Source organism: Sceloporus occidentalis, unplaced genomic scaffold (genome assembly GCF_023333645.1).
Source record: "Sceloporus occidentalis isolate IW3139 unplaced genomic scaffold, rSceOcc1.0.p SCAF_44, whole genome shotgun sequence".
NCBI classification, from domain to species: domain Eukaryota; kingdom Metazoa; phylum Chordata; class Lepidosauria; order Squamata; family Phrynosomatidae; genus Sceloporus; species Sceloporus occidentalis.
This window is the reverse complement of record NW_028317024.1, coordinates 3,584,764-3,610,756: the sequence shown is the minus strand read 5'-3', so window position 1 is coordinate 3,610,756 and position 25,993 is coordinate 3,584,764. Positions and strand designations below refer to the sequence as shown.

Here is a 25,993-nt window from a genome sequence, read left to right as displayed (position 1 = left end):
TGCTTTCCCTGTTTTCCTGGGGTTTTCTTTTTGAACTAGAGCAGTCTAGAAGTGTATGTTCATTCATTATTCCAATATGTCATTTCAGGAAGAATCTTCAGGTGATATCACATTCTACATGAAAGGTGCTGATGCTGCTATGACCAGTATTGTGCAGTACAATGATTGGCTGGAAGAAGAAGTAAGAAATTCCCTGCATATTATTTTGTATATAACAATATATACAACAATATGTCATTTTGTAAATAATAATTCACATTCACAATACAGCATTTTTTGTAGCTATTCAGCAGGAACCATCAGGAAGCCAAGCTTAACATCTGTTTTATAAATACGGCTTTCTTTAAGTCATTGCAGGGGGCAAGGACATGTGCCTGCGGCATTGGAGATTGTACCTTTGTAGTGTCTGCTCAAGCTCTTTCCTAAAAGAAACCTCCTTTTTTCATATGATGATAGAGTGAAATAATTTTAACCCACCAGAAACCAGTGGAAACCCGTCTAGGTATCTGTGGGTGGGCAAATCTATATGGGGGATTCTGCCGTATTCTTCAATGCATTTGCAGGGGGCTAAATATGCAAAAAAGAGTATGTATAGTGTATGTATAATCTATAAATAAATAAATATATATATTTATATTTATATTTATAATGCTTTACTCCTGGCTGTTAGTATGTCATGACACGTATATCCTGCTAGTAAAGTTTCCATACTGGGTGGACAGACATCTCTGCTTTGTGTTTATTGCTTATGTCTTTCTTGTGATGATCTTAATCTAGCACCGTATGCTGACATAATGACAATAGAGTAATCACAATGCATATGTTCATGATGGCATTGGCAATATGAGTCAATATCAGCTGCAGGGTAGTTTCACTTAATCAGGAGCATGATTAAATTAAACTCCCCGAAGACCTAACAGAATGTCATAAAAATTACTTTTAGCGATAATGATACATAATTAATTGTAAAAAAAAAAAAAATCTGCTTAATTTGTTTAGCGATATGAGGTCAAATCAATAGACCTCGTGCCCGTGACATTTATTAAGCTTCTGTTTAGTTTTTTTTTAGACAATGGTTTATAGATGTTTATTAGGAATAATTATGAGGGTTACACGCTTATAATAATCTTCTTGACAGTTTGCAGATGGCAAAAGGTACATTCCGAGTTCATAGAAGCTTTAAATCAGGAAATAGTATTACTTTGATAACTATTAAATATGTATGGCATAATTTACGCAGTTGTCCTATATAGATTTAAAATGTAATAGAAACATAAAATTTGATGTCGGATAAGAACCTTTCGGTCCATTGAGTCTGCCTTGTTTTAAATTCAGGATAGCTATAAACATTATCCCACACGGTTAGCCCTCTACTACTTCTGATGGGGGGGATAAAGTAAAATGTCCCACCTGTACTTTGTCAAACCCCTTTAAGCATTTAAATGTTTCTATCACATATCTCTCTTTTTCTGTTCCACCAAACTATATTGAGATCCCGTAGTCTTTCCTGATGCTTTTTTCCCTGCTTTTTCCATTCATAATCTCAGTCACTTTCCTCCAAGTTGTCAGTATCCTTCCAGAGATGGCGTCACAATATTCTAGTTAAGATCTATGAAGCGTCAGAACCACATCTCTGCCTCGGCAGTTAATGCATCGAACTATACAACCCAGCTGACTCTCTCTTGTCGTTGGCAGCACAGCTGCCCCCAATGCTATATATTTTTACATTCGTTTTTTTTCAGTAGAGGAATAAAACATTTTTTTTAAAGTTTTGTAGGAAGCTAAATGTACTAAATCACTTCAGTGTTTCCATTTGTAATATAAGGGCTTGTAGACTTGTATGGCTTAACATATACATTCTTGGAGCCCTGTGAATCCAAGGGGTTATACGATGCATACAGGAATATAGTAGAAAACCATGTTGATTAAAGAAATGGGTAATCACAGCTTCGGGTTAACTGTCATAGCTTTTGCACAACCAGGAATTAGCCTTCGGTGACTTGAAGTAATATAGCGGCAGAGAATCATCATTTCCACCTCTGTAGGGCTCACTTTGTAATTATTTCTTATCATAAATGTGCCCTGCGGCACTGCTTAAAATACAATTTTAAAAGTTTCCCAATGTTTGTTGTTTTTAAAATAATGAATTAAAACGAAGACCTTCTTTTTTGCCATAATGTCTGGAGGGACCTTACCTGTAACACGTGCTACATTTTAAATATGTTTTATATATAAAGATTTTTTTTTATCATCATATCTGTATGAGATCTTTTTATTTTGTATTTACTAATATTCAGTCATTTTTTGTATACAAAACAATTGCTGCCAAGAATAATTGCTAGTTTGTTGCTAACATAAGTTCTGAGATGATAACTCATAGGTATTAATCTATGTATGTATTTGTATGTCACTTAGTGTGGGAACATGGCGAGGGAGGGACTTCGAACTCTAGTTGTTGCAAAGAAATCATTAACTGAAGAACAGTATCAAGATTTTGAGGTAAGAGCACCTGCCATCTCTGGTGGCTACCCATTTTTTCCCAAATAGCAGTGAAACACTGCTTGCTTACCTGGAAAACTTGGATTGGTGAAGCAAGCAATTTAGTATTTATCTGGTAGCTATTTTATTAATATTAATGTGATCAGATGATACAAAGAATTGTATTCCTCATTTCATAGAAACATGGTTGAAAGGTTTGGATTCTCAATGCTTTTCTGGAAATGGACAAAAAATATCTTTTTTTTTTTTTTTTTTCTTCTATTTTTCTTTTTGTTTTCTTGGCAATGTTGTATTTATATAAAACCATGCTTATTGTGCTTTTTTCCACCTTTATTGTATGCAAGAATCGCTACAACCAAGCAAAGCTAAGCATCCATGACAGATCACTGAAAGTAGCTGCCGTGGTGGAGAGTCTAGAGAGAGAAATGGAGCTGCTTTGCCTAACTGGCGTGGAGGATCAGCTACAGGCCGACGTGAGACCGACTCTGGAACTCCTGAGAAATGCTGGAATTAAGGTACCCCGTTACACTCCAGAACACAGTTACTGGAACTGAGATTATCTGAGACTAATGTAAACCGTTAAATAAAATATATCCAAATAGAGATTATTGATGTGTACGCAATCCTTCTTTGCAGATATGGATGTTAACCGGGGATAAGCTGGAAACAGCAACATGTATAGCAAAGAGCTCTCACCTCGTGTCAAGGAACCAAGATATCCACATCTTCAGACCAGTAAGCAACTCTAATTGTGTGACTGGTCTATGTAATCATGAGAAGCCATTGCATTAGTGCTGTCATTGGGTTATAACAACAGCTTAAAACTGAACACAGTTCCTTCTGACATTAAAATTCAAATAATGAATAATTTAGAGTGGACTACTAATTACAGTATGTGGAATAATTGGCATATTTTATTTTAAAAAAAGTGAAGGAGAACCAAACCTCTTGTATTTCTAGTATCAGATCAAAAATCTCATTCTTTTTCTTTTTTAGTTTATATAATTATTTCACACTGTTACATATTAGCCATTTGTGTGTTGTCTAATTCTGTTATTTCAGCCTAAACTACCGGCATACACACAGCTTTGTGGTAAACAATAGAATGGCTCAGTGTAAACCACCCATTCAGACACTCTCGAGTCTATTGTGTTTTAACTCCTTTTCTTTAATGTATATTATAATATAATATATAAAAGCAGGAAGAGCTTGGCTGGTCCTATGTAATGCATAGCTAAATCCTGCCATCTCTCCTATTTTAGTAAATAATATATCTGACTAATGAGAGTCTGTGAAGAAACAAACTTCATTAGTATTGCCATAAACGATCAGTTTAGCGTTTTGCTTGAGCAAAGAATGATATATTAGTTCTTAGGTAATGGCAATCCCTTAACATGTTTGATCAGAATGGGAGAGATTCTACACTCCCTAAGCTGTGTGCGATATGTGTTGAAAAGTTGTGTTCAAGAATACAACATTCTTTACTGTTTAAACTGTGTGATTTTGGTTAAATATGTTGCAAACCATATTTCTAGAAAGCCGATTTCCACCTGCATTGCTCAAACATTGCTATTTGCATTCTGCTCAGTGACTAACAAAGGTAACGTTATTTATTGCACGAAAAATAATTACAAAGTGTCAACTAATTAAACGCATAAAATGTTTGAGGAAATGTGTAACTCTCAATAGCATACTTTAAATAATAATTATTTTTTAAGGCAATATTAAGTCATCTACCATTTTCTGTGCACTGTTAATTGTAATAATTAAAAAAAAGTTTTATGCCTGGAAATAAAAATGGCCAAGTTGTTTAGATGACTTTGGCTTTCTCAGATAAGACATATGTCTGCGTCTGGTATAAATGAAGCACTTTTCCTACAGAAATAATTATTAGAATATAATTTACATGTAAATGTAGTTTGTTGTGAAGCATCAGAATAGCAGATTAGACCCCGCAGACTCGTATTTGCAATTAAATTATTAATGCTTCTGATAAAACTTCAGATCAATTTTTGTTGACCTTTTCGAAAAGTAACACCACAAATTAGGTTTTCTCCAGCAAAATCTATTTACTTTTTCTTTAATTTATAATAAGAAATGCAACGAGGACCATGTTAATTTGTTAAGGAAGAATCTCGAAAATGGAGACAGAAATACAATTATACGTTGATTACACAAATAGCAATGCACATTCCCTCTCTTATGTACTTATGTGTATGTTTATGTACATAAATCTATAGTAGACATATTCTTGATCACTAAAGAAATTGAGTAAAGAGATACATGTTTCATGATTGGTCTATACCAGTCTTTAAAGTGAACATGATAGAATGAGATCATGTATGTAAACGGGTGTAAAGGTGTGTAACAGTGTTACAACTAGTGGCCATTAGTATTAAGACTGCTGGTATTACAATGTCTTCACTGGTTAGGGTTACTAGAAAACGGGTGAGCTAGTTCATGAATTAAAGCCTAATAAATGTATACTGCACAGATTATTACATTAGCTGGACAAGTAGTTTTAGTTGCGAGCTAGTTTTGCGAAACATAATTTCTCTGTAACTTTCTGCATGTTTATCGCAGGTGAGTAACCGTGGTGAGGCTCACTTGGAACTGAATGCCTTCAGAAGAAAGCATGACTGTGCCTTGGTGATTGCTGGGGACTCTCTTGAGGTATGAATGTAGCTAGTTACAACAGATCACCTGTTGTTCATGGCCTTCAGGACCCATGATGCTCTTGCCTGAAGATTCTGAGAGATTGTATTGTAGCAGATGAAGGGTTGCAGTAGGCATCTCAGGGTATAAATTGTAAACTAGAATTGCCATACAAAATCTTTGGTCAAGTAAAGGAAGAAGAAAACACAATGTATTACTAATCAATATATAAGTATATATATATATAATTTCCAGGTACATCATTTCCAAATAATAATTCCTTTAGACAACAAACTTAGAATATATGATTGTTAGATAGAAGTGACGTAATAATTACATATACACTATATCTCTACTCCTGCGAGAAATAAAATTCTCAGTTTTATTATACTAAAGAATTAGCCGTTGTAGAATCGTGGCATGCCTGTTTATTGCTGTTGTTTATTTTGACATGATTAGACTGCTGAACATGGCTAAGTTGCTCATGCAATAATTGGAGGTATTATTAAATTAGAAATGTTTTTGTAAAATGGCATTAAGGGATTAGAATACATGGAAACAGTCTCTATCCAGACACCACTTCCACATCTCCTTGTGGTCCGATTAGTAATATGGCATATATTCTGTGCATAGATAGCATGGTGTGTTATGGTGGGAAGACTCTCTCCTGTGAACCTGTCTGTAAATAATTGTGCGGATTGTTTTTTTTTTTTTATGCTGGGAAGTGAAGTAATTAGCTTGATTTCTCGCCTCCCCTAGGTGTGTTTAAAGTATTATGAGCATGAATTTGTTGAGCTTGCGTGCCAGTGCCCTGCTGTTGTGTGCTGCCGATGTTCACCAACGCAGAAGGCTCACATTGTAAAACTTCTACAGCAGCACACAGGTCGACGCACATGTGCCATAGGTGAGATCATTATCAGACTGGAAAGGGTTGTGCCATGTCCTACTAATAGTACTTATATTAAAAATGAAGTGTCATTGTAGAAGTAAATCTTCTAAACACGTAAGTTTTATAAGACCTTACTATTAAGTTAGGTTTGGCACACATATATATAGCCACATCTTTAATCTTTAATTGAAGATACATTTTACTGGACCAACATAGAAAAATAGTTGCATAAGCTTCCTAAGTTCTTAGAACTCAGAAGTCTCTCCTTCAAATGGGACAAGAACATGATTCCATCTGAGGAATAGGACTCTGAGATGCTGAAAGCTTATGACAAGGCATCAATGGTGCCCCAATAAAAGGTATCAACAATGCCAAACACAGTGCATTGTACATATGAAATGACCAGAACCGTTTGGCTCACTCTGCATGACGGCTTAGCATCGTGCTTTTCACATAAATGTGTTCTATTACTTATACTGTCTCATTTTTGCTATCCCTTAATATACCTTTGCAAAGCAGGCATCTAATTACCAATTTGTGTTGTAGGTGACGGAGGTAATGATGTGAGCATGATCCAAGCAGCTGACTGTGGCATCGGTATAGAGGGAAAGGTAACATTAACAATCCACTCACAGCATACGCAGTTGATGTTGTGCAGACTTTGTAACATGGTCAGTGAAGTCAGTGAGTTGGAACGGGGAAAACTCCCAGTTCAGTGACCAAATCCAGTTTTTTCATTCCATCAGTGGATCATTAATGGTGATTCATTTAATTTGAATGAAACAGAGTTTATTTGAGGAAGTGTACAGGCAGAAACTGTGGGCTGGGAAAGGGGACATTTCTTAGCTTTAAAAGTAATAAAACCTTTACTAAATATATGGTGTTTTATTTTCATTCATTGATAATTTACCGCTTGGGTCCATCTTCTTTAAATTAATACATAGGCTTAAAATATAAAGTAATTATGCTTTCTATAAATAGGCTATTGCTTGCGCCATTCTGTGTTCCTCTGTAAGTAGATAGATGGCTTCTTGTTATTCATTGTCCTTGACAATTATTATTCATACCAATGGGGGTTTTTTTCTTTAGGAGGGGAAACAGGCTTCTCTGGCAGCTGATTTTTCCATCACCCAGTTTAAAAACATCGGCAGGTTACTAATGGTACATGGACGGAACAGTTATAAAAGATCGGCAGCACTCGGTCAGTTTGTCATCCACAGGGGCCTTATTATTTCTACTATGCAGGTAATGTCATGTACACAAATAACAATAATAATACACGCTGCTCAAGAGCATAACACGTCTGTTAATTAGATGCTGTCAGTAGTATAGAAAACTGCTCTGTAGGGACTTAACAAGCAGTTACGACAGAAGAGAATGTTATTAAACAGGAAAAAATAGTGTGATTAATGAAAAAGCGCCAAATACCCTTTCATTTGATATCATTTTTTTTATAGCCTTAATGTTCCATGCTATATGGCACGGTTGATGGTTTATTATGCCCAAGGTCTCAGGAAGAATTTTAAACCAGAATAAGTATGAAGGGAGATATTAACAAAAAATTAACATCTTATTCCCAGATGAGGGGCGTTATTCTCTGCTACCACCGAACATATTTTACTCTCACTAACCTGATAGGGTTCCTCCTGCCACATACACCAAGTGGCAGATTGTTATTCTTGCCCTTCCTCCTGTATCATATGCTCGGTGCTAATCAGATTACAGATGCTGCTCGCATCGGCAACAATACCCATTCGTTATAGTGACAACATGCTTGCAGTGCAAAGAAACCTTGTTCTTTAACATAAATTAATGACATCAGCCAAAATTTTATAAAAGCTGTTCTAGGCTAAAGCAATATGACATACTATGTATATTTTGTGATTTTTTTTTTACGAGTAAAAGAATTCTGCTCAAGTGCATGATCAGGTTTTGTTAGCGGCTGCCATGTTGACATATCCACCTGCGCTGTGATGATGTGGTTGGATCTGTTACTGCAAATGTCCAGATTTTATGTGAATGTTCCGATCCATTACAGTCTGTTACCTTCATGTATATCGTCGGTTTTAATGTTGTTGGTAATTTTGTGTTCTCCTCTTCTTTTTTTTTGATAGCGCTTTGACATGTGTTGCCTCTCTATAAATAAAATAGAATTTATTGCTCGTAAGACTCGTAACATAATTATAAATATTTCATATTGTGTAAAATATTGTTTATTTGGTGATCCGTGACCTACCATTGATGATGTGAAAAGTATTTATTTGTCATTTCTTTTCTCTTTTTTAAGGCTGTTTTCTCCTCAGTCTTCTATTTTGCATCTGTTCCTTTGTACCAGGGATTCCTAATGGTAGGGTAAGTTAAAACTAGTATTTAGTTGTTGACAACTTGGTAACAAAACTATTTTTGTTTGATTACATCAGGGCCAAGATCAGTCGGTTGCCTTTTAATTATGTCTAAAGGAAAATGTTATAATTAGTTTTCCCCCATATTATTCACGCACTAATAGTTAACATGGCAAAGGGAGGGGGGGTAAATAAATAAATAAATGTCCTTCTAAAAAACAGATATTTTCAGGCAAATGAAAGTAATTGACACTGGAGGGGTTCCATTCAGCTGTGTTATCCACGCCAGGTACATGGTTGTTTTCTCATAGACAATAATGATGAAGCGGCCAAGTAAGACATGTGAAGTTGATGGAAGGGCCGTGAAATAACAATCTAGTGTACATGTTTGTGCCGTAATTGCATCTCATCAAGATTGTTGGAGAAATGCAGTAATTCATAAATTGTAACCTACCCCTTGCCATTCCGCTACAGCCTTCTCAGCAGGGCCTCTCTGTCATGACACTTGTATTCCTGCGGTGGCTTAAATTCTTAGCGCTAGCCGGTGATCGTCAATGTTAAGGGGCTGAGAGGACTGCCGTCTGAATTTATCCATCTCTTGTATCTGGCTTAGGCATTGCCAACCAAAGTATGGTTGCTACATGTCCCCAAAAGGTCATCTTATACTAATATTCTCGTGTCCTTTGTTCCCATCAGCTCTGCAATTAGTCATTTAAATCTTCGGTGATAAAAGTGGTTTAGCTATGTAGCTGTAGAGTCTGATTTAATTGAATAAGCAGGTGGTCTTCTGGTTTTTCACCATTTAAATTACACGTATGTTCCCTGTTAGATCATTTCATTTTCTTTTGTATTTTTTTTTGTAACTTACTACATGTTTATATTCTCTTTGTTCCTTTTTTAAAGGCTGCTATAAAGACCTAAGCAGCTGAAATTTGTTGCCAAACCCTTGAATCTTAGCTTGAATTCTCCCAACCACAGACAAAGCCGCCAGAATTATCCTTTATAAAAAAAAATGCAGTATATCATTCTTAAAAATTGCATTTGAAATGCAATATTTTGTTTTCCGACTTTACAAGGATTTTTTCCCCTCTAACTACAGTTTGGTTGTTTCCTTTGCTTTATTGTTTTTGTGTCTCAGTACATATTGTTAAATGATTAAATAATATTTCTTTTGAAGGTATGCCACCATTTACACAATGTTTCCAGTGTTCTCCTTAGTGCTAGATCAAGATGTGAAGCCGGAGACTGCACTCCTCTACCCAGAGCTGTATAAAGACCTTACAAAGGTAACTTGTAGTAGACAATCAGTGTCTTTCCCTTACTTAAAGTATACATCTCCAAACTACTAGCCTTTTGTGGAAACTTGGCCTTGTAGAATTGAAAATAAGAGTGAATATGAGTTTGCTGTTGACCCTCAGAGTAATTGGCACACATACATGAGAATTTACTGCCAACATATCAAAGCTAAGAGGTGCCCTTGAAATACACCCCATTATTAATAGGTTTATAGCTGTGTTGCCATCATTCCTTGGAAAGCCGTACTAGCCATGTAAGTGGTTTAATAAGGTTATATTAGCCATGGTCATAAGTTATTTTTTGGTAAACTGCTGGCTGGATGCCAACTCTAAGCAGTAATGATTTCTTATTGAACCATTTTAGAACTATTTCTTTCCATGTTATTTAATTGAAAAGTGACTGACAGAGCTGTGTATACATAATTATCCAAATAGGGATCTGTGCTGAAGAGAAAAGATTTGTGATTTTTCCAGCTGTCAAATGCCAGAAATAGTTCTAAGAAACAGATAGACCTGCATGAAAGCAATGCACGTATAATGGCAGAGAAAGAACATAGAACTTTCTAAAGGTGACATTGTGTTTACCAACTACAATGGCAAGAGAAAGTAAATGAACCCTTTGGCATGACCTGTTTTTTTATTTTGTGCATCAATTTGTAAAATGTGATCTGATCAACATATAAGTCACTAGGATCCACAAACAATGATAATAGTTCATGTCTTCATTGAACTCATTAAACACTTCGATTTTATGACTTGCAGCACTAATCTCAAACAAGTGCTTCTGTTAGCTGTGGATCAGACCTGCACAACATTCCAGAGAATTTTAGACCGTTCCTTATTGAAGCTCAGTCATATTCCTAGGATGTCTGGTGTGAATGGCTCTCTTACGGTCATTCCACAGCATCTGTAATGGGTTACGTTCTGTTCTCTGACAGTTCCACTCCAAAAGGCAGATTTTCTCTTTTTAAAGTCATTCTGTAGTACATTTACTTCAATATTTACGGTTATTGTCCTGCTACATCACCCAAATTTTAATGAGCGTAAGCTGGTGAGCAGCTATCATGACATTGTCCTGTATGATACCTTTATACATGCGGATGATGGCAAGCTGTCTAGGCCTTACGGCAGCAACACAGTCCTAAATCATGATGCTCTTTCAACCATACTTCACCATTGGGATGATGTTTTCAAGTGGTACCCTTTTTACGCCATCCATAGTACTGCCTTGTTTCATCATTTCACAAAACATTTTCTCATTAGCGTTGTGGTAAGCATCAGGCAAACAGCCATGTTAAATTGGAGAGCAGCAGCTTCCCCCATGGACACTCCATGCCTGTTCAGTGTTTAGAGTATGGTAAACTCATGAAGAGAGATGTTAACCTGTTCCAAAGATTCCTTCAAGTATTTAGCTGTTCTTCTAGGATTCTTTTTTACCTCATTGAGCATTCTGCATTGTGCCCTTGGAGTCATTTTGGCTGGGCGCCCACTTCTACGGAATAGCCACAGTACTAAATCGTCTACATTTATAAACAGTTTATCTAGCTGTGGGCTGATAAATATGTATGAGGTTATTTTGTAACTCTTTCCAGCATTATGCAAATCAACAATTCTTGATTGCAGGTCTAATGAAAATTATTTTTTGTAAACAGTGGTTCAAATGCTTCTTGAGAATAGCAAATTCAAAATGTTTGTGTTTTTCTTTTTTGTCAAAGTAACGCTAGAACACACCTCCAATCCCGTTTCATTGACTGGACTCCAGGTTTGCTGACTCCTGACACCAATTAGCTTTTGTTGAAGTGATTAGCCTAGGGTTTCACATACCTTTTCCAATTCATACTGTGAATCTTTGAACAATATGTTCAATGTGGACAAGAACAATACAATAAATTGTTAAAACAGATTGTGTTTGTTATTGTAACGTAAAGATCATATTGTGTTTTAAGACAAATGTATACATGAATGCTGGTAATTCCAAAGGGTCCACTTACTTTTTCTTGCCACTGTACATAATAGTTTTTCAATATGTTTAGTTTAAAAGGAAGTAGCGGGGATTCTAAAGGTTTTTGCAAAGGTTGGCAAAACTAGCATTGCTGCAAATGGCAGTTTCCCGTTTTGTAGTTCTCCTCCTTCTCCACTCCCACTGAAATGCTGCCTGAACCAATCAACAACAATCAGCAACTTAACAATAGGACAGAGATAACTTTAAAGGGGAGTAGTAATCATGCAAAATCCAGAAAAGTTACTAAGATACTTTTTACTTGTGGTATATGCATTTGATAAATATGTTTCATATTTTATTCTGAGAACACCGTTACATTGCGTCTAAAAAATGTAAAATTTAAATTGAATAGCATCCAATCCTACATACTTACACTAAATTAATTGTAATCAAAGTGGTAAATATTTAAAGTAGAATGTTTCTTGTTTTTTCTCTACCATCTTACTTTCTGGTGAATAGAATTGTCTTTAATGTTAACTTTCTTTGTTCACAGGGAAGATCCTTGTCTTTTAAAACCTTCCTCATCTGGGTCTTAATCAGCATATACCAAGGTAGGGAGAGACAAACATAGCTAGACGAAAAGGATTTTTTCCTACAATTATTGTTTTTGTTCAAGGTTTGCTTCCGCCAGCTTAAACTTTTTATCAACAGTCATATATTGCTTTCTTTTTATCAGGTAAATCGATAGCCAGAGAGAACAGCCAGCCAATCTGCAAAGCATTGTGGGTGACTGGTGTTTGTATCGATGCATGTCACTTAAAATCAGTGCCGATTTTAATTAAAAATTTTCCTAATCCCGGAAAAATATTAACTTTTGCTTCTCGAATTGCATGCATTCTTTGTGTAGAAGTTTTCTGGTAAAACGCAGCGTTACCCATACACATTGCACATTAATTTCATGTGATATGTTTTGCAAAGGTCATGCCCGTGACCACCCAAAATCTAGGCAAACACACTCTAGCTGCTTTATATGTACTGGAGTTATTATATCGCATCTGTCCATAACATTGCATTTTATTATAATTTTTAAAGTTTTTTCGTGCCGAAATAAAGCATGCGTAACTTTTAGAGTATGCAATGCACAATGTATACCTAAAGAGCTCACACCCAATATAGCATTTTTCCTAGATGTAAATATATTTCCAAAAATTTCGTGTTTTAAGCTACATTATTTTCCCCAAGCAAAGTCCATCCAGACACCTCTTTGAAAACAATGCCAGGAAAATACAAATAGATGTAGGTGTATCTGCATTTAGTGCCCATAATCAATGTGAAAAATATCTACTATATCTGTGAAATAACTACTATTAATTATTACTAGGAATTAGAAAACATTATACCTGTATGTTTGGCCGACATGTGATTTTCACTATTAATAGGTAACATACGTATGACATTGGTTGTATGCCAGCTTGGCAGTTGGCATTAGGACACCTAGGTCAGTTACAGATGCTGTTAGTTGATTTGTGAGTTGCGAGGAGCTAAAACATTTCAATTCACCAGCTTCAATATGTAAAAGTGAAGTGTTCAAACTCTTTAAATATATGTTTAAAGAAGGGGCCAGCTGCTTAGTGGCATTATCAAACAAACTCTCACTGTTTAAACTATACCTTCTAGAGAGCCAGCGTGGTTCTTCTTGCAAAAGAAGATAGTAGGGGGTTGGCTTTTCTTTATATGTATAGTGCAATCAGGGGCGTACCTAGAATATTTGGCACCTGGGGCGGATCCTGTACATGGCACCCCCCCCACACACACAAACACTTTAAAACTGCATAGCTTCTATCGTTATATACTGGCGCAGACATTGAAGGTGGTACAGCATTACTGTTATCATTATATCTTGAGGCAGACATTGACGGTGGTACAGCATTACACCTATCACTATATACTGAGGCAGACATTGACGGTGGTACAGCGTAATCCCTATCACTATACATTGAGCCAGACACTGATAATAGTGCAGCATAACGCCTATCACTATATACTAACCCAAACATTGATGTGGTGTAGGCCTACTGCTTCATTGTCTGGCTTAGGGATGCACCGAAACGGAAATTCTGGACTGAAACCGAAAATCCAGCATTTACCTGTCCGAAACCAAATATGACCCCCCACCATAAAAAAAATCTCACACTTTTATTTAAAGTAAGTAACAGCAAAATAGGACAAAAAAAATCAATAACAATATTAATATATTATATATATATATATATATATATATATGATTAACAGCAATCACACTCCTATCATGCCCAGGCATACCCAGATTCCAGCATGTACTAGCTGACTTGGCATGATAGGAGTGTGATTGCTGTTAGCAATTATATATATATATATATATATATATATATATATATATATATATATATATATATATATATATATATATATTGTTGTTGTTGTGAACTCAGCACTGGAGGCATATAATCAGACATACAAATCCCGTATTTGCAGGTATACAATAATAATGTATGGAAACATAGCTAGAGATAAAACTACAGGCATAGATGATAGGTTGCACAACCCAAAGCCAGCTCTGGCGTCCACACTGCCCACATAGAACCTGACCAGCACCCAGATTACACACACAGTATTTTCCATCTTTGTCCCCAAACAGCCCAGCATGAGTCAACTTTGTCCCCAAACAGCCCGGCCTGTGCCATCTTTGTCCCCAAGGCTCAAACATCCTGCTCTACATCAATTATACATCTATCATACACACAAACACTTTAACAGTCACTCACTAATCCACACTTTCATTCACATAATTAATTCACACAATAAAATTATTCTCTCTCATTCACACAAATTTACACATTCATTAATGCATTCTCACCCCTCCCTCCCTCCTCACTATCTACCCCTTCCCCCCCTCCCTCCTCACTATCTCCCCCTTCCCCCCCTCCCTCCTCACTTACCCCCCTCCCCCTTCCTCACTATCTACCACTCCCTCCTCACTATCTACCCCCTCCCTCCCCCCCCCTCACTCCCCCCCTCCTCACTATCTACCCCCTCCCTCCCATCCTCCCTCCCCCCCTCCTATCTACCCCCTCCCTCCTCACTATCTAACCCCCTCCCTTTCTCCCTCCTCACTATCTACCCCCTCCCTTTCTCCCTCCTCACTATCTACCCCCTCCCTCCTCACTATCTACCCCCTCCCCCCCCCCACTATCTAACCTCCCCCCTTTGTAGTTAAAGGTTTTGGACTTACCATTCAGAAGTCCTGCAGTGGGAGCGCGACGCCTCCGTCTTCCTGCTCTGCCGCTGCTTCACTGCTGAGCGCCGAAATATGACGTCATATTTCGGCCCTCAGCATGACATGCCGGGACCGCTCGGCACCTCTCTCTCTCCTCCGTGTAAAAAAAAAAAAGTGACGAGGCTTCCGGGGATCCGGGACATGTGGTCACCCTATCCCTTGGCACCCCCCTGACGAGCGGCACCCGGGGTGGACCGCCCGCCCCCCCGCTAGGTACGCTACTGAGTGCAATCAGTGTGAAGAATCTAACAGCTCATCTACAAACCCGCATTGCTGCTAAGGAAGTATACATTGGAAGAAGACAGCACGGTGGCTGTGGGTGCAGGAGCAGCAGACCTAACAGTGCTGCTTCCCAGGAGGTGGTAGCGGTGGTATCCTCCAGTAATGTCAATATGCTGGGTTTTTCTGATATGTTTAGCAGATCAGAGATGTGATGTCTGCTTTAGATATTTGCTTGCATATCAGTGATTTGAACAAAGTGCCAGTTCTGACTGTCTTGTTTTGTTTGTCTTTCAGGTGGAATTCTGATGTATGGAGCATTGCTTCTCTTTGAATCTGAATTTGTTCATGTGGTGGCCATTTCTTTCACTGCCTTGATTTTAACAGAGCTATTAATGGTTGCCCTAACCATTAGGACTTGGCATTGGCTAATGGTTGTAGCTGAATTCTTCAGCCTTGGCTGCTACGTGGCATCTCTTGCTTTTCTTAATGAATATTTTGGTAAGTGAGATATGAAGTTATTTTTTCTGTCATACATCTCAACTACACATTTTAATTTATAATAATCTAATTCAGTAAGATGAGGAACAATAACACACACAAGCATGCTGTCAAATGCATTACGTTAATGGACAAAATTAGCTTTTCTTTCAAAAACAAGGACATTTCAAAGTCACTGTATAAATGTGTGTGTGTGTGTGTGTTTTGATATTGGGAACATTCTTGTGGCTAAACACAGGGTTTTGCTCAAACAGCTGCTTTACGTCTCCACCAGTCCAGTATCTATGTCTGCTGGTGTACTTGACTCCTGTTACTTAGTAAGCAGCAGGGGGATCCGGTATGTTTCCTTTCCCTGGATTGTATCCACTCTTCCTATTTCCACGTTCTCTATATGTCCTCTTCCTTAACTGTACTGTAACTTCTTTATGCTTCTGCTTGTTTGTCTTCCTGTCTCAGGTCTTGGTAGAGTATCATTGGGAGCTTTCTTAGGTAGGTCTAATCTAAGTGTTCATAATTTGTGCCTCTTTATTGTTCATGAAAATGCATCACATTAGCAGCCGGATCTTTGTATGTTTTATGGCCAATGGAAATGTCAGCAGGACGCAGATACCCTTTATCTTTATTGCATATTTATTTATTGCTGCCAATATATATTAATATGCCCCCTGCTGACAATATATATATATATATATATATATATAATAAATATTAGCCCCTGCTGCCGATATATCAATATTTGCCACTGTTGCCAATATATATTATTTGCCCCTGCTGCCAATATATATTACTTATTAGCTTATATTACTTATTAGCCCCTGCCGACAAGATATATATAAATATTAGACTCTATGGCCAATATATTTGAAATTGAAAAAAAATTGGACCCCAGGATAGCATTTCCTTGGGCCCCGCTCCACGCTCCCTAGCATGCGATCACTTCCTCCGCTACCACACAAAAAAAAAATTGCCACACTGACGGTAGATTAGGGGAAGATTGAGAGTCAGTGCAGTCCACCCACATTCAGACCCTACCATGACATTGAGAGGTCCTCTCCCCCATAATCATCCCCAGAGTCCCTTTGTCCTCTCATTCACTAAGCCATACCTCTATTTTACTTACTCACTGTAGTTCAGGTATAGATCAGATAAACAAAACATGTAAACAGCACTTGCATGTATAAATCAACTGAATAAGACATAAAAACAATGTATTTGCAGGTATACATAAATAATGTATGGAAACATAGCATTGCAGGTATAGATCATCTGGAAATCACATGTAAACTCAGCACTGAGTGTATAGATCAAATAAACACATGGAAACAGCATTGCAGTTATTGATCAACTTAATAAGACATATAAACCCTGTATGCACAGGTATACATAAATAATGTATATTACTAAATAACAGGCATAGATCACAGATCACCCCAAAGGCCAGCACTGGCATCCACTTTGCCAACATAGAACCTGACCAGCACCCAAATTACACACATATGACTTGCCATCTTTGTCCCCAAACAGCCGAGCATGAGTCAACTTTGTCCCCCAAGAGCCCGCCCTGTGCCATCTTTGTCCCATAAACACCCTGCTTGTGCCATCTTTGCACAAATCAATTATTTATCTTTGATACACACAAACACTTTTACAGTCACTCACTTTCACTAATTCACACTTTCATTCACACAATTCATCCACACATTAATTCATACTGTCACTCATTCACAATTCATACACACATTAATTCATGTATTCTCTCACTTATTCACACAATGCATCCACACATTCATTCATTCATTCTCACTCATTTTTAATATAGTTTAATATATATTAGTACCCTTCTTTTCTCACCATCTACCCCCTCTCCCCCCTTCTCACTATCTACCCCTCCCCCCTTTGTAGTTCACTTACCTTGCTGTCCTGCAGTTGGAGAACAAGGCCTCTGTCCCGCTGCTCTGCCGCGGTGCGTGCTGCTTCACTGCTGAGCGCCGGTATATGACGTCATATTCCGGCGCTCAGCATTAAATGCCGGCACTGAAGACATAGGCCTCGTGGAGCGAGGGGCGCCGATCGGTTGCTGAAAACCTATTCCTGGCAGCCCTCTCTCCTCTGTGTCAAACAGTGCTTCCTCACCGTGGCTGGACACAAAAAAAAAGACGGGTCTTCAATTGGGGGCCACACGGAGGGGCACAGCATGCAGCATGCTCTGCCTCCCCACCCCCACCCCGCTGACGCCACTGATTGAATTGTATGGAAGTGGGAATGGGTAAAAGCCGCTCCCCTGCCCTGGAGAAAAGAGCAAAGTGATCTGGGGAAGCAGGTATGCTCACGTCATATAGTTAGGATGTTGATATACATATTTCTATATTTAAAATATGAAGTGTGTTTACATATACATATTTACCGTATTTGCTCGATTATAAGACGAGGTTTTTTTCAGAGCAAATGCTCAAATCGGTCTGACAATGAGACGACTAAGATCTAGATCCCCCGCAGCTGCAGGGGACCTGGATCCTCCTGTCTCCCCCCCCCAACCTAACCCCCCCCCCACTTACCGGTGCTTCTGAGTCCCCGGTGTGTAGCCGGGGCAGCGTGTAGATGTCTACGCGATTCGCGCAGACAACTTACGCTGCAGCCGGAAGGAGGTGTGGCTAGCAGCGGGGGTTGTCTTCGTCCATCGCGCAGACCTTCCCTGGCTGTCAGAGAGAACTCTGATCTCTGACAGCCGGGGAAGGTCTGCGCAATGGACGCAGACAACCCCCGCTGCTAGCCACACCTCCTTCCGGCTGCAGCGAATCGCGTAGACATCTACACGCTGCGCTGCCCCGGCTGCATGACAGGGGAGTCAGAAGCGCTGGTAAGTTGGGGGGGAGCGGGGGAGTGTTAAATGGGGGGCATAAGGCATTTCTGGAGGCAGAGTGTTCTATGAAATGCCTTTTAACCCCCTTAATGCCACTCTGCCTCCAGAAATGCCTTTTTAACTCTCTATACGCCACTCTGCCTCCTGAAATGCCTTAAACCTCCCTATATGCCACTCTGCCCCATAATATGCCTTTTAACCCCTTAATGCCAGAGTGACATATAGGGGTATAAGGTATTTCTGGAGGCAGAGTGGCACATAGGGGGTCAAAAGGCATATCATGGGGCACAGTGGCATATAAGGTTAAAAGGCATATCATGGGGCACAGTGGCATATAGGGGGTATAAGGCATTTCTGGGGCAGATGTGCATAACTGGGGGGGCAGGTTGGAAAATAGAAGGAAATAAAACCAAAATATTTTTCTCAATCATAGCTTTTATTAAAAAAAAAATAGTTTACATGAATTAACATTTACTGGTAAAACTTTTTTCCTATAGGGTCGTCTTATATTCAGGCTTTTTCTTTTTTTCCTAAATTAATATTCAGATTTGGGGGTCGTCTTATAATTAGGGTCGTCTTATAATCGAGCAAATATGGTAAATGAATGTCGCGTTTTATTGTCTGCAGAGCTGACCTACTGAATATATTTTTTTGTTCCCATTAAACAGATGTTGCCTTTATTACAACTGTAGCCTTCCTGTGGAAAGTGTCAGCAATCACCGTTGTAAGCTGTCTTCCTCTTTATATCATTAAGTACTTGAAGCGCAAATTCTCACCTCCAAGTTACTCCAAGCTTACCTCTTAGACATAGCTTTATCCTATGGGTATTCCCGCCTGCTAGTCTAGCTGGGAAATAGCGTTAGCTCCCCTGCTGTGTTCTAGTGTACTGCAGCCTTACCAATAAGCTACTCACATGAAGGTCCACAGAGGAACAGGGACTCAAGACGAAAGGCTGTCTCTAAGAGGCTGGAAGAAGGGAACATTTTAAAACCGATAGAAGTCGGTTAAAATGAAAACAAGAATTTTAATTATCGTTTGGCTTGCTTTAATTAAATTGAGTTTTTAATGTGCCATTAGCAACTTTTTTTGAAGAAGAAGAAGAAGAAGAATATATTTTTTCCTCGTGTCCTGACCTGATGAAGGGAAATACCAACTAATATTAATGCCGACTTGCATACTTCAGCAAACACACTGAACATTTGTGTTTCCTATGTGCTGCTATTATTTTCTGCATCAAAGCATTGCTTAACATGCGTTTAGCTGTTAATACAGTACAGTGATACCATTATATTTAAATTTATGGTCCAATTAAAACAAACTCCTAAGTGAATTTTTATGGCATCAACAATTCCAATCCTCATACACCTCATATTACAGGTGTCCAAATTGGGACACCTTTGTTGGTGGTATGAGGAGGGGCCAGAGATGTGGCCACCCACCCACCTTGCAGCGGTCAACTTCAGAGTGTCGCAAGGACATGTGTGAGCTACAGTGGATGTCTATCTACCCTTCCTCTCCCTGCCGCCCCCCCCCCATTATCTACTCTTCCTCGCCCCCATTATCTACTCCTCCCCCCCCCCCCCAGTACTTACCTTTCAGCAGTCCTGCTCGGTCTCGGTGCCGGCTTGTAATGTTGAGCGCCGTAAATGATGTCGCTTCCGGCGCTCAGCATTACAAGCCGGCACCGAGACTGAGCTAGAGGGCTCGCAGAGGAGAGAGAGAGAGATGGGCACCGAGCGGGTACTGACAACTTGGTAAGTGAAAACCACTCGGCGCCCCTCTCTCTCTCTTCTCGGTTTAAAAAAAACAACAAAAAAAAGGGCTTGGAGCTGCAAAGTGCCGCCTGGAGCAGTTGCCCCACTCGGCTCCATTGTCGGGCCGGCCTTGAGGACAGTTCCTGAATACTGGGACTGTTGGGATGTATGCATGATACATTTTGAAACCAAACTGGGTAAACACTGCATTAAGGCTGCTAATGCCATGACAGTAGATACTAAAAAAGTGCTTTTGCTGCAGTGTTTGAAATGCTTCTCTATTCTGGCCATGTATATATAAACTCCCAGCAAATACAAGGTATAAATTTCTCAAAATGATCTCTCTTCATTGTTTAGCCCCACTATGTTTATTTGCCTTGTACTCTACATACTTTGGTTACTCAGGTAAAGTAAAAATCTATACTATGTAATATTTATTATTGTTTATGTTTAAATGATCCTTTCTTCCATTGTGTAACAGGTTTAATTTCTTACAATGTCCTTTTCTAATTTGTTTCCTATAACTTTGATTAGATTTTTTAATCCAGCAGGGTATCATACCACATTCAAAAAGGACTGTGGTACTTGCATACACAAAGCTCTTAAACGTTTATTTTTTACTTTATTAAACATATATGTATATTTGGCAATGTAAGCTGAAGCAGGTGTTCATTACAAGTACTCCAGTGTTACTTTGCTGTTTGCAGACTGAAAAGCGGAGATAATATACCCCTAAATAGCACTAATGCAGGTCGCAGAATGCTGCATAATTTGCAGAAAATGATTTGACTACTTGACTTGTTTAATTTAAATGTAAATATGCAAAAGTAAGCATTTATTAATCTGAAGCCTGTTAAGATGTACTTCCACTTGTTCGATATGCTTTTATTTCAGATACTGTATATCTTTGTTACAAAAGCAATAAAGTCTAATTTCTACAAAAAAAAAACTTGCATCCATTGAGTTGTTTGCGGTAAATGTGAAAAGAGTAGTTTCCAAATAGCCTATGCTCTGGTAAACCCTCGGAGATAGTTCATTGGCGGAATCAGGACACTATGGAACCGTGCATGTGTACCAGTACCATGTTGTAGAGGAGCTGGAGACAGACACAGATGGCGAGGCAGAGGTAGTGGTACTACCTGCAAGATGAAAAGGCACACGTTGGTACACACTACTACACAAACACACAAGACTAGCAACAAAACAGATGGTTATGGCCATGAGATATTACCACCACAACTAGCAAGGATGTTTTAAAACAAAAACTGGGATAATGAAATGAGGAAAAAAAAGGAGCTCACCCACGACAGGCTGAAGCTAAACTCAATAAACAGGGCAAATTATATACAGGTCATCCTGGTGCCATAAGGTTTGCCAAGCTGCTTTCTGGACAGGTTGCATCTGGGGTGTGGTTATGGGTGTGGGTAACTACTGAAATGTTTGGATTAGGAGAGTAGAGAAATAAATCAAAAAAGGGAGGGAGATGAGAGTGAGGAGAGTTGTGAAGGCAAGGAAAAGGAAGATTAGAGAAAAGATACAGAAGACGGGAGAAAAATATAAAGTGAAGAAAGAGATACAAGGGAGAAAGGAGGGAAGAGAGATGGGAGAGGAAATAGGAGGAAAATGAGAGAAGAAAAGGAAGGAAATCCCTTTACTAGCTCACAGAATCTGCCCTGACATGACCTTTGGTCATCTCCACAGTTTACAAATGTCCAGCACATGCGCACCCCAATACTGTAGCTCAACCTACGTCCACGTGTCAGCAGAAGCATGCACGGCATTTCAACTCTTTCCCCCACCGACGCTGGACAAAATTATTTATTAATAATTTGCACTTAAAAAGTTTAAGGAGAGAAGAAAAGCTGGATATGTGTGCACTGGCGTAACTGCAGGGGTCACAGCTGCGGCGAGGCCTGTGCCTCTAGGGGCCCGGTGTGATCCCCGTGACCCCTTCTTACTGTCTTCCCGTACCGGTTCAAAATAGTTTAGAAAGTGCCCTTTCAACCTGGACTGCACCGATCCAGGTCGGAAGGGCTCTTTCTAAACTATTTTGAACCGGCACGGGAAGACAGGAACGTATAAGTGGTCATGTGACCCCGCAATGAAACCAAGGCTGTTCACACAGTGCACAAGCAGCCAGAGGGAAAGCTGCAGGATCAGTGAAAGGTAAGCAGGGATGGGAGGTGGGATATATGTATTTGTATATATGTATATGTGTGTGTATATAATATATATATATATACACACACACACACTGGCACACCTTGCTAGTTCCGGGTACCCCCTTTTGTCCTCAGAACTGCATCTATTAGGGGCCCAAAGTGTGCCAAGAAAATGTCCCCCACACCTTTACACCACCACCAGCAGCCTGAACTGTTGATACAAGGCAGGATGGATCCATGCTTTCATGTTGTTTACACCAAAGTCTTACCCTGCCCTCTGAATGTCGCAGCTGGAATTGAGACTCATCAGACCAGGCAATGTTCTTCCAGTCTTCCATTGTCCAATTTTGGTGAGCCTGTGCAAATTGTAGCCTCAGCTTCCTGTTCTTAGCTGATAGGAGTGGTACCCGGTGTGGTCTGCTGCTGCTATAGCCCATCTGCTTCAAGGTTCGGCATGTTGTGCGTTCAAAGATGGTATTCTGCATACCTTGGTTGTAACAAGTGGTTATTTGAGTTAGTTGCCTTTCTGTCATCTCAAACCAGTCTGCCAATTCTCCTCTGACATCAACAACGCATTTTCGTCCATACTATTGCCACTCACTGGATATTTTCTCTTTTTCAGACCATTCTCTGTAAACCCTAGAGATGGTTGTGCTTGAAAATCCCAGTAGGTCAGCAGTTTTTTAAATACTCAGACCAGCCTATTTGCCACCAACAACCATGCCGTGTTCAAAGTCACTTAAATCCCCTTTCTTCCCCATTCGGATGGTTTAAACTTCAGCACGTTGTCTTGACTACGTCTACATGCCTAAAGTTGCTGCCATGAGATTGGTTGATTAGCTATTTTTGTAATATTTTGTACAAAACTAAACGTGCTGTTTGCTTTATTTCTGTGGAAAATAAAATAGAAAGAGAATGTCCAGCTATATGGTGGAAATGATGCACTTAGGGTTAGAGTGGTCTAGAAGAATCACTGCACATGGTGGCCCTGTAAAATCATGGTGTAATACATTTGGCGACAATTATATCCAAAACACTTTATGCATTATAGTCTTAACTGTGTGTTTATATTATATACATATCTATATATATATATATATATATATATATATATATATATATATATATATAATGTGTGTGTGTTTTACATGCTTATATTTGCTGCTTCAAATGCTGTGGTGGTGTCACCATGTAAGCTCTTGTCTTTTTTGCCCTCTAATAGGACCCACTGTTACTACAGACAGGTTTTCATTCTGGTATTAATGTAATTTGTTTAGTTAGTGTACACTTTTTCCAGTTTCTCAACAACGTTCACCGTAGTACTGCATTGTACACACTAGATGGCGACATCCTCTTAAGAAAGACTTATAGAATACGTAGCCATCTTATTTGTTATGAATTACTGTTTTGGTGTTTTTTAGACTGAGATCACACAAATATTTTTGTGTGATCTCATTGTGGGCATTGTGCAAAAGTGCATTTTTTTCAATGCATAAAATCCGAGAACTAAAAAAAATTTAGTATTATTGTCGTACATCAGCAAAATACAGTTTTTAAGGAATATATAATATGTATTATTATGAAATATTGCTTCTTTTAAAAAGTAAAAAAAATACATTATTAAATTGGAAGCCTAGAAAATTCTGTGATTTATGTATTTTAGTGTTACAAAGTAATAGTGTAAATTCAATAATACTTGTTTTACTTTGGTCCCATGTGTTTACTTCCTATCCCTGCTGTGCTTCAAATGTTTACAACCATCTCCCCTCTTGGTGTCCAGAATAGAAAGCCTATTCCTGGGACTCAAATCTAGCGATAACTGGAGCATTCTTACACTTTATTGATTACTTAGGACTTTTAATTATTAACAGGGTCTGCATTTCATTACTTATTCTTCTGAGACGCAGGTCCCCTTTTTCCTACTATGAAAATGTCTATTCTTTAACCCATGTTTGTTTCCCTTCATTTAATACTTCTTGAAACTCTGTTCATTGTGTTTGAAATGAGCAATGCAAGAGACAAAAAAAATATTTTTCTGAGATTTTATTTCTGGTACCATATCCTTCTCATTCCCAGTCTCATGAGCTTGTGCAAGGACTTGCCTCAGAGTGTATCTGATCGCAGACCTCCTGTTATCAAGGTCTCCTCTTCCGCACGGCTTAATCTGACGGTATCAGGGCTTCTGTATAATTGTCACAGGATTTTGGCTACTGCTAAATTGTATACCAATGGACATCTACTTATCCACCCTGTCACACATACATAAGGTTTGTATGGTTTTGTTGGGTTCAAAAATGGTTGTGAGAAGAGACGAATGTCACAGTGAGTCTGGATCACGTCCGTTTATACACCTTCCTCTTCAGTCTTGTTTTTGGATGGATGAGGTTTTGATAATACTGGGTTATGTTATAAACTCATTCAACTCTTTGCAGTATTGTACACATTTGTTTGCAAAACACTGGAACTAGAACATAGGAGTTTTTCATAATGCCACTAAGATGTCATACATCATGGTATAATACAAAGTACAATATTAACCCCTTAATGACAAAGCCAGTACATGTACGGGCTCAAAATGCATTGTTTTCAATGGGTTTAGGGACTGTTCATTGTCCTTAAGGGGATAATTACAAATGTGTAAAGGAAGTTATTAAATGTGAGTCATTTTCCAAAAAAACAAATGTATAAAATGACAGGAATAATAAAAATGTCTCTTTCCACACACTTTTTAAATACATTGCGTTAATCACATTATGTGGTTGGGTGACACCATTCTGAACTCAAAGAATTATCTAATGTTTTCTGTCTCACCCTTTAAGGAGAAACATGCTCACCACCTGTTAAGAGTCAGTATATGCAGCTCTTACATTATATGTTTTATGGCAGGTGCAATGTTATTTTGAGTAAATATTTTTACTTTTGAAACTCTACAATGAGGATTACAGCAGCAGTAGCAAAGTCTTACAGGGAAACAATGGGATTTGGGTGAGAGGCAAACCATCATTCAACCATGCAATGTGTGCGTGGCCAAATCTGCCATGACGGAGGCTGAATTTACGTAACTTGTTCTAAAGGCCAATGTGATCCTCTTTCGTAGTTTAGAATTTAGTTAAATATGTATACTATATGTATTACATACACATGTGCGTTTGTGAAGAGAGAGAGATATGTCATTATTGGAGAAGCAATTTTTCTCTAACCAATAAACACAGGCTAGGTGACAACTATGATGGGCCCTCAGCAGGGAGGATGGCAGCCTCAAAGGTAGGTTGCAAGGGTTGGGTTCAGGGCTGCACACGTCCAGGCCATGGGCAGTAACCAACATCAGTTAATATTTTCTCACACTTTATGACCTTAACAGGTTCCCAGCGATTTGCGGGTAAGTACACAGAGCACAAGAAAGAGGATCCTGTAAGGTAGGTCTGGAGGTTCCCACCAGGGCCAGGTCTTGGCCAGCACACCACTTGAATACATCACTGCCTAACATGAAAGTATGCTTTTGGCCTTTTGAAAGGTTGGGAGATATGCCAATGAGCTCCCCATATATTGGAACAGAATT

General features: G+C 38.8%; 1 protein-coding gene across 1 annotated transcript in view; it reads left to right on the top strand.

Annotated features, from left to right (window-relative positions):
* The window catches only part of LOC149289602 (putative phospholipid-transporting ATPase IIB), a 124,370-nt gene extending 105,047 nt beyond the window's left edge, over positions 1-19,323 (top strand). Inside the window, exons 16-29 of the mRNA XM_089490361.1 lie at positions 89-181; positions 2,416-2,499; positions 2,844-3,014; positions 3,136-3,234; positions 5,083-5,172; positions 5,914-6,058; positions 6,590-6,654; positions 7,133-7,288; positions 8,331-8,395; positions 9,563-9,671; positions 12,176-12,233; positions 15,455-15,658; positions 16,115-16,147; positions 19,187-19,323. Coding sequence (XP_089346487.1) covers positions 89-181; positions 2,416-2,499; positions 2,844-3,014; positions 3,136-3,234; positions 5,083-5,172; positions 5,914-6,058; positions 6,590-6,654; positions 7,133-7,288; positions 8,331-8,395; positions 9,563-9,671; positions 12,176-12,233; positions 15,455-15,658; positions 16,115-16,147; positions 19,187-19,323 — 1,509 coding nt within the window. The remainder of the gene's footprint in view (positions 1-88; positions 182-2,415; positions 2,500-2,843; positions 3,015-3,135; positions 3,235-5,082; positions 5,173-5,913; positions 6,059-6,589; positions 6,655-7,132; positions 7,289-8,330; positions 8,396-9,562; positions 9,672-12,175; positions 12,234-15,454; positions 15,659-16,114; positions 16,148-19,186) is intronic.
* Positions 19,324-25,993: the final 6,670 nt, after the last annotated feature.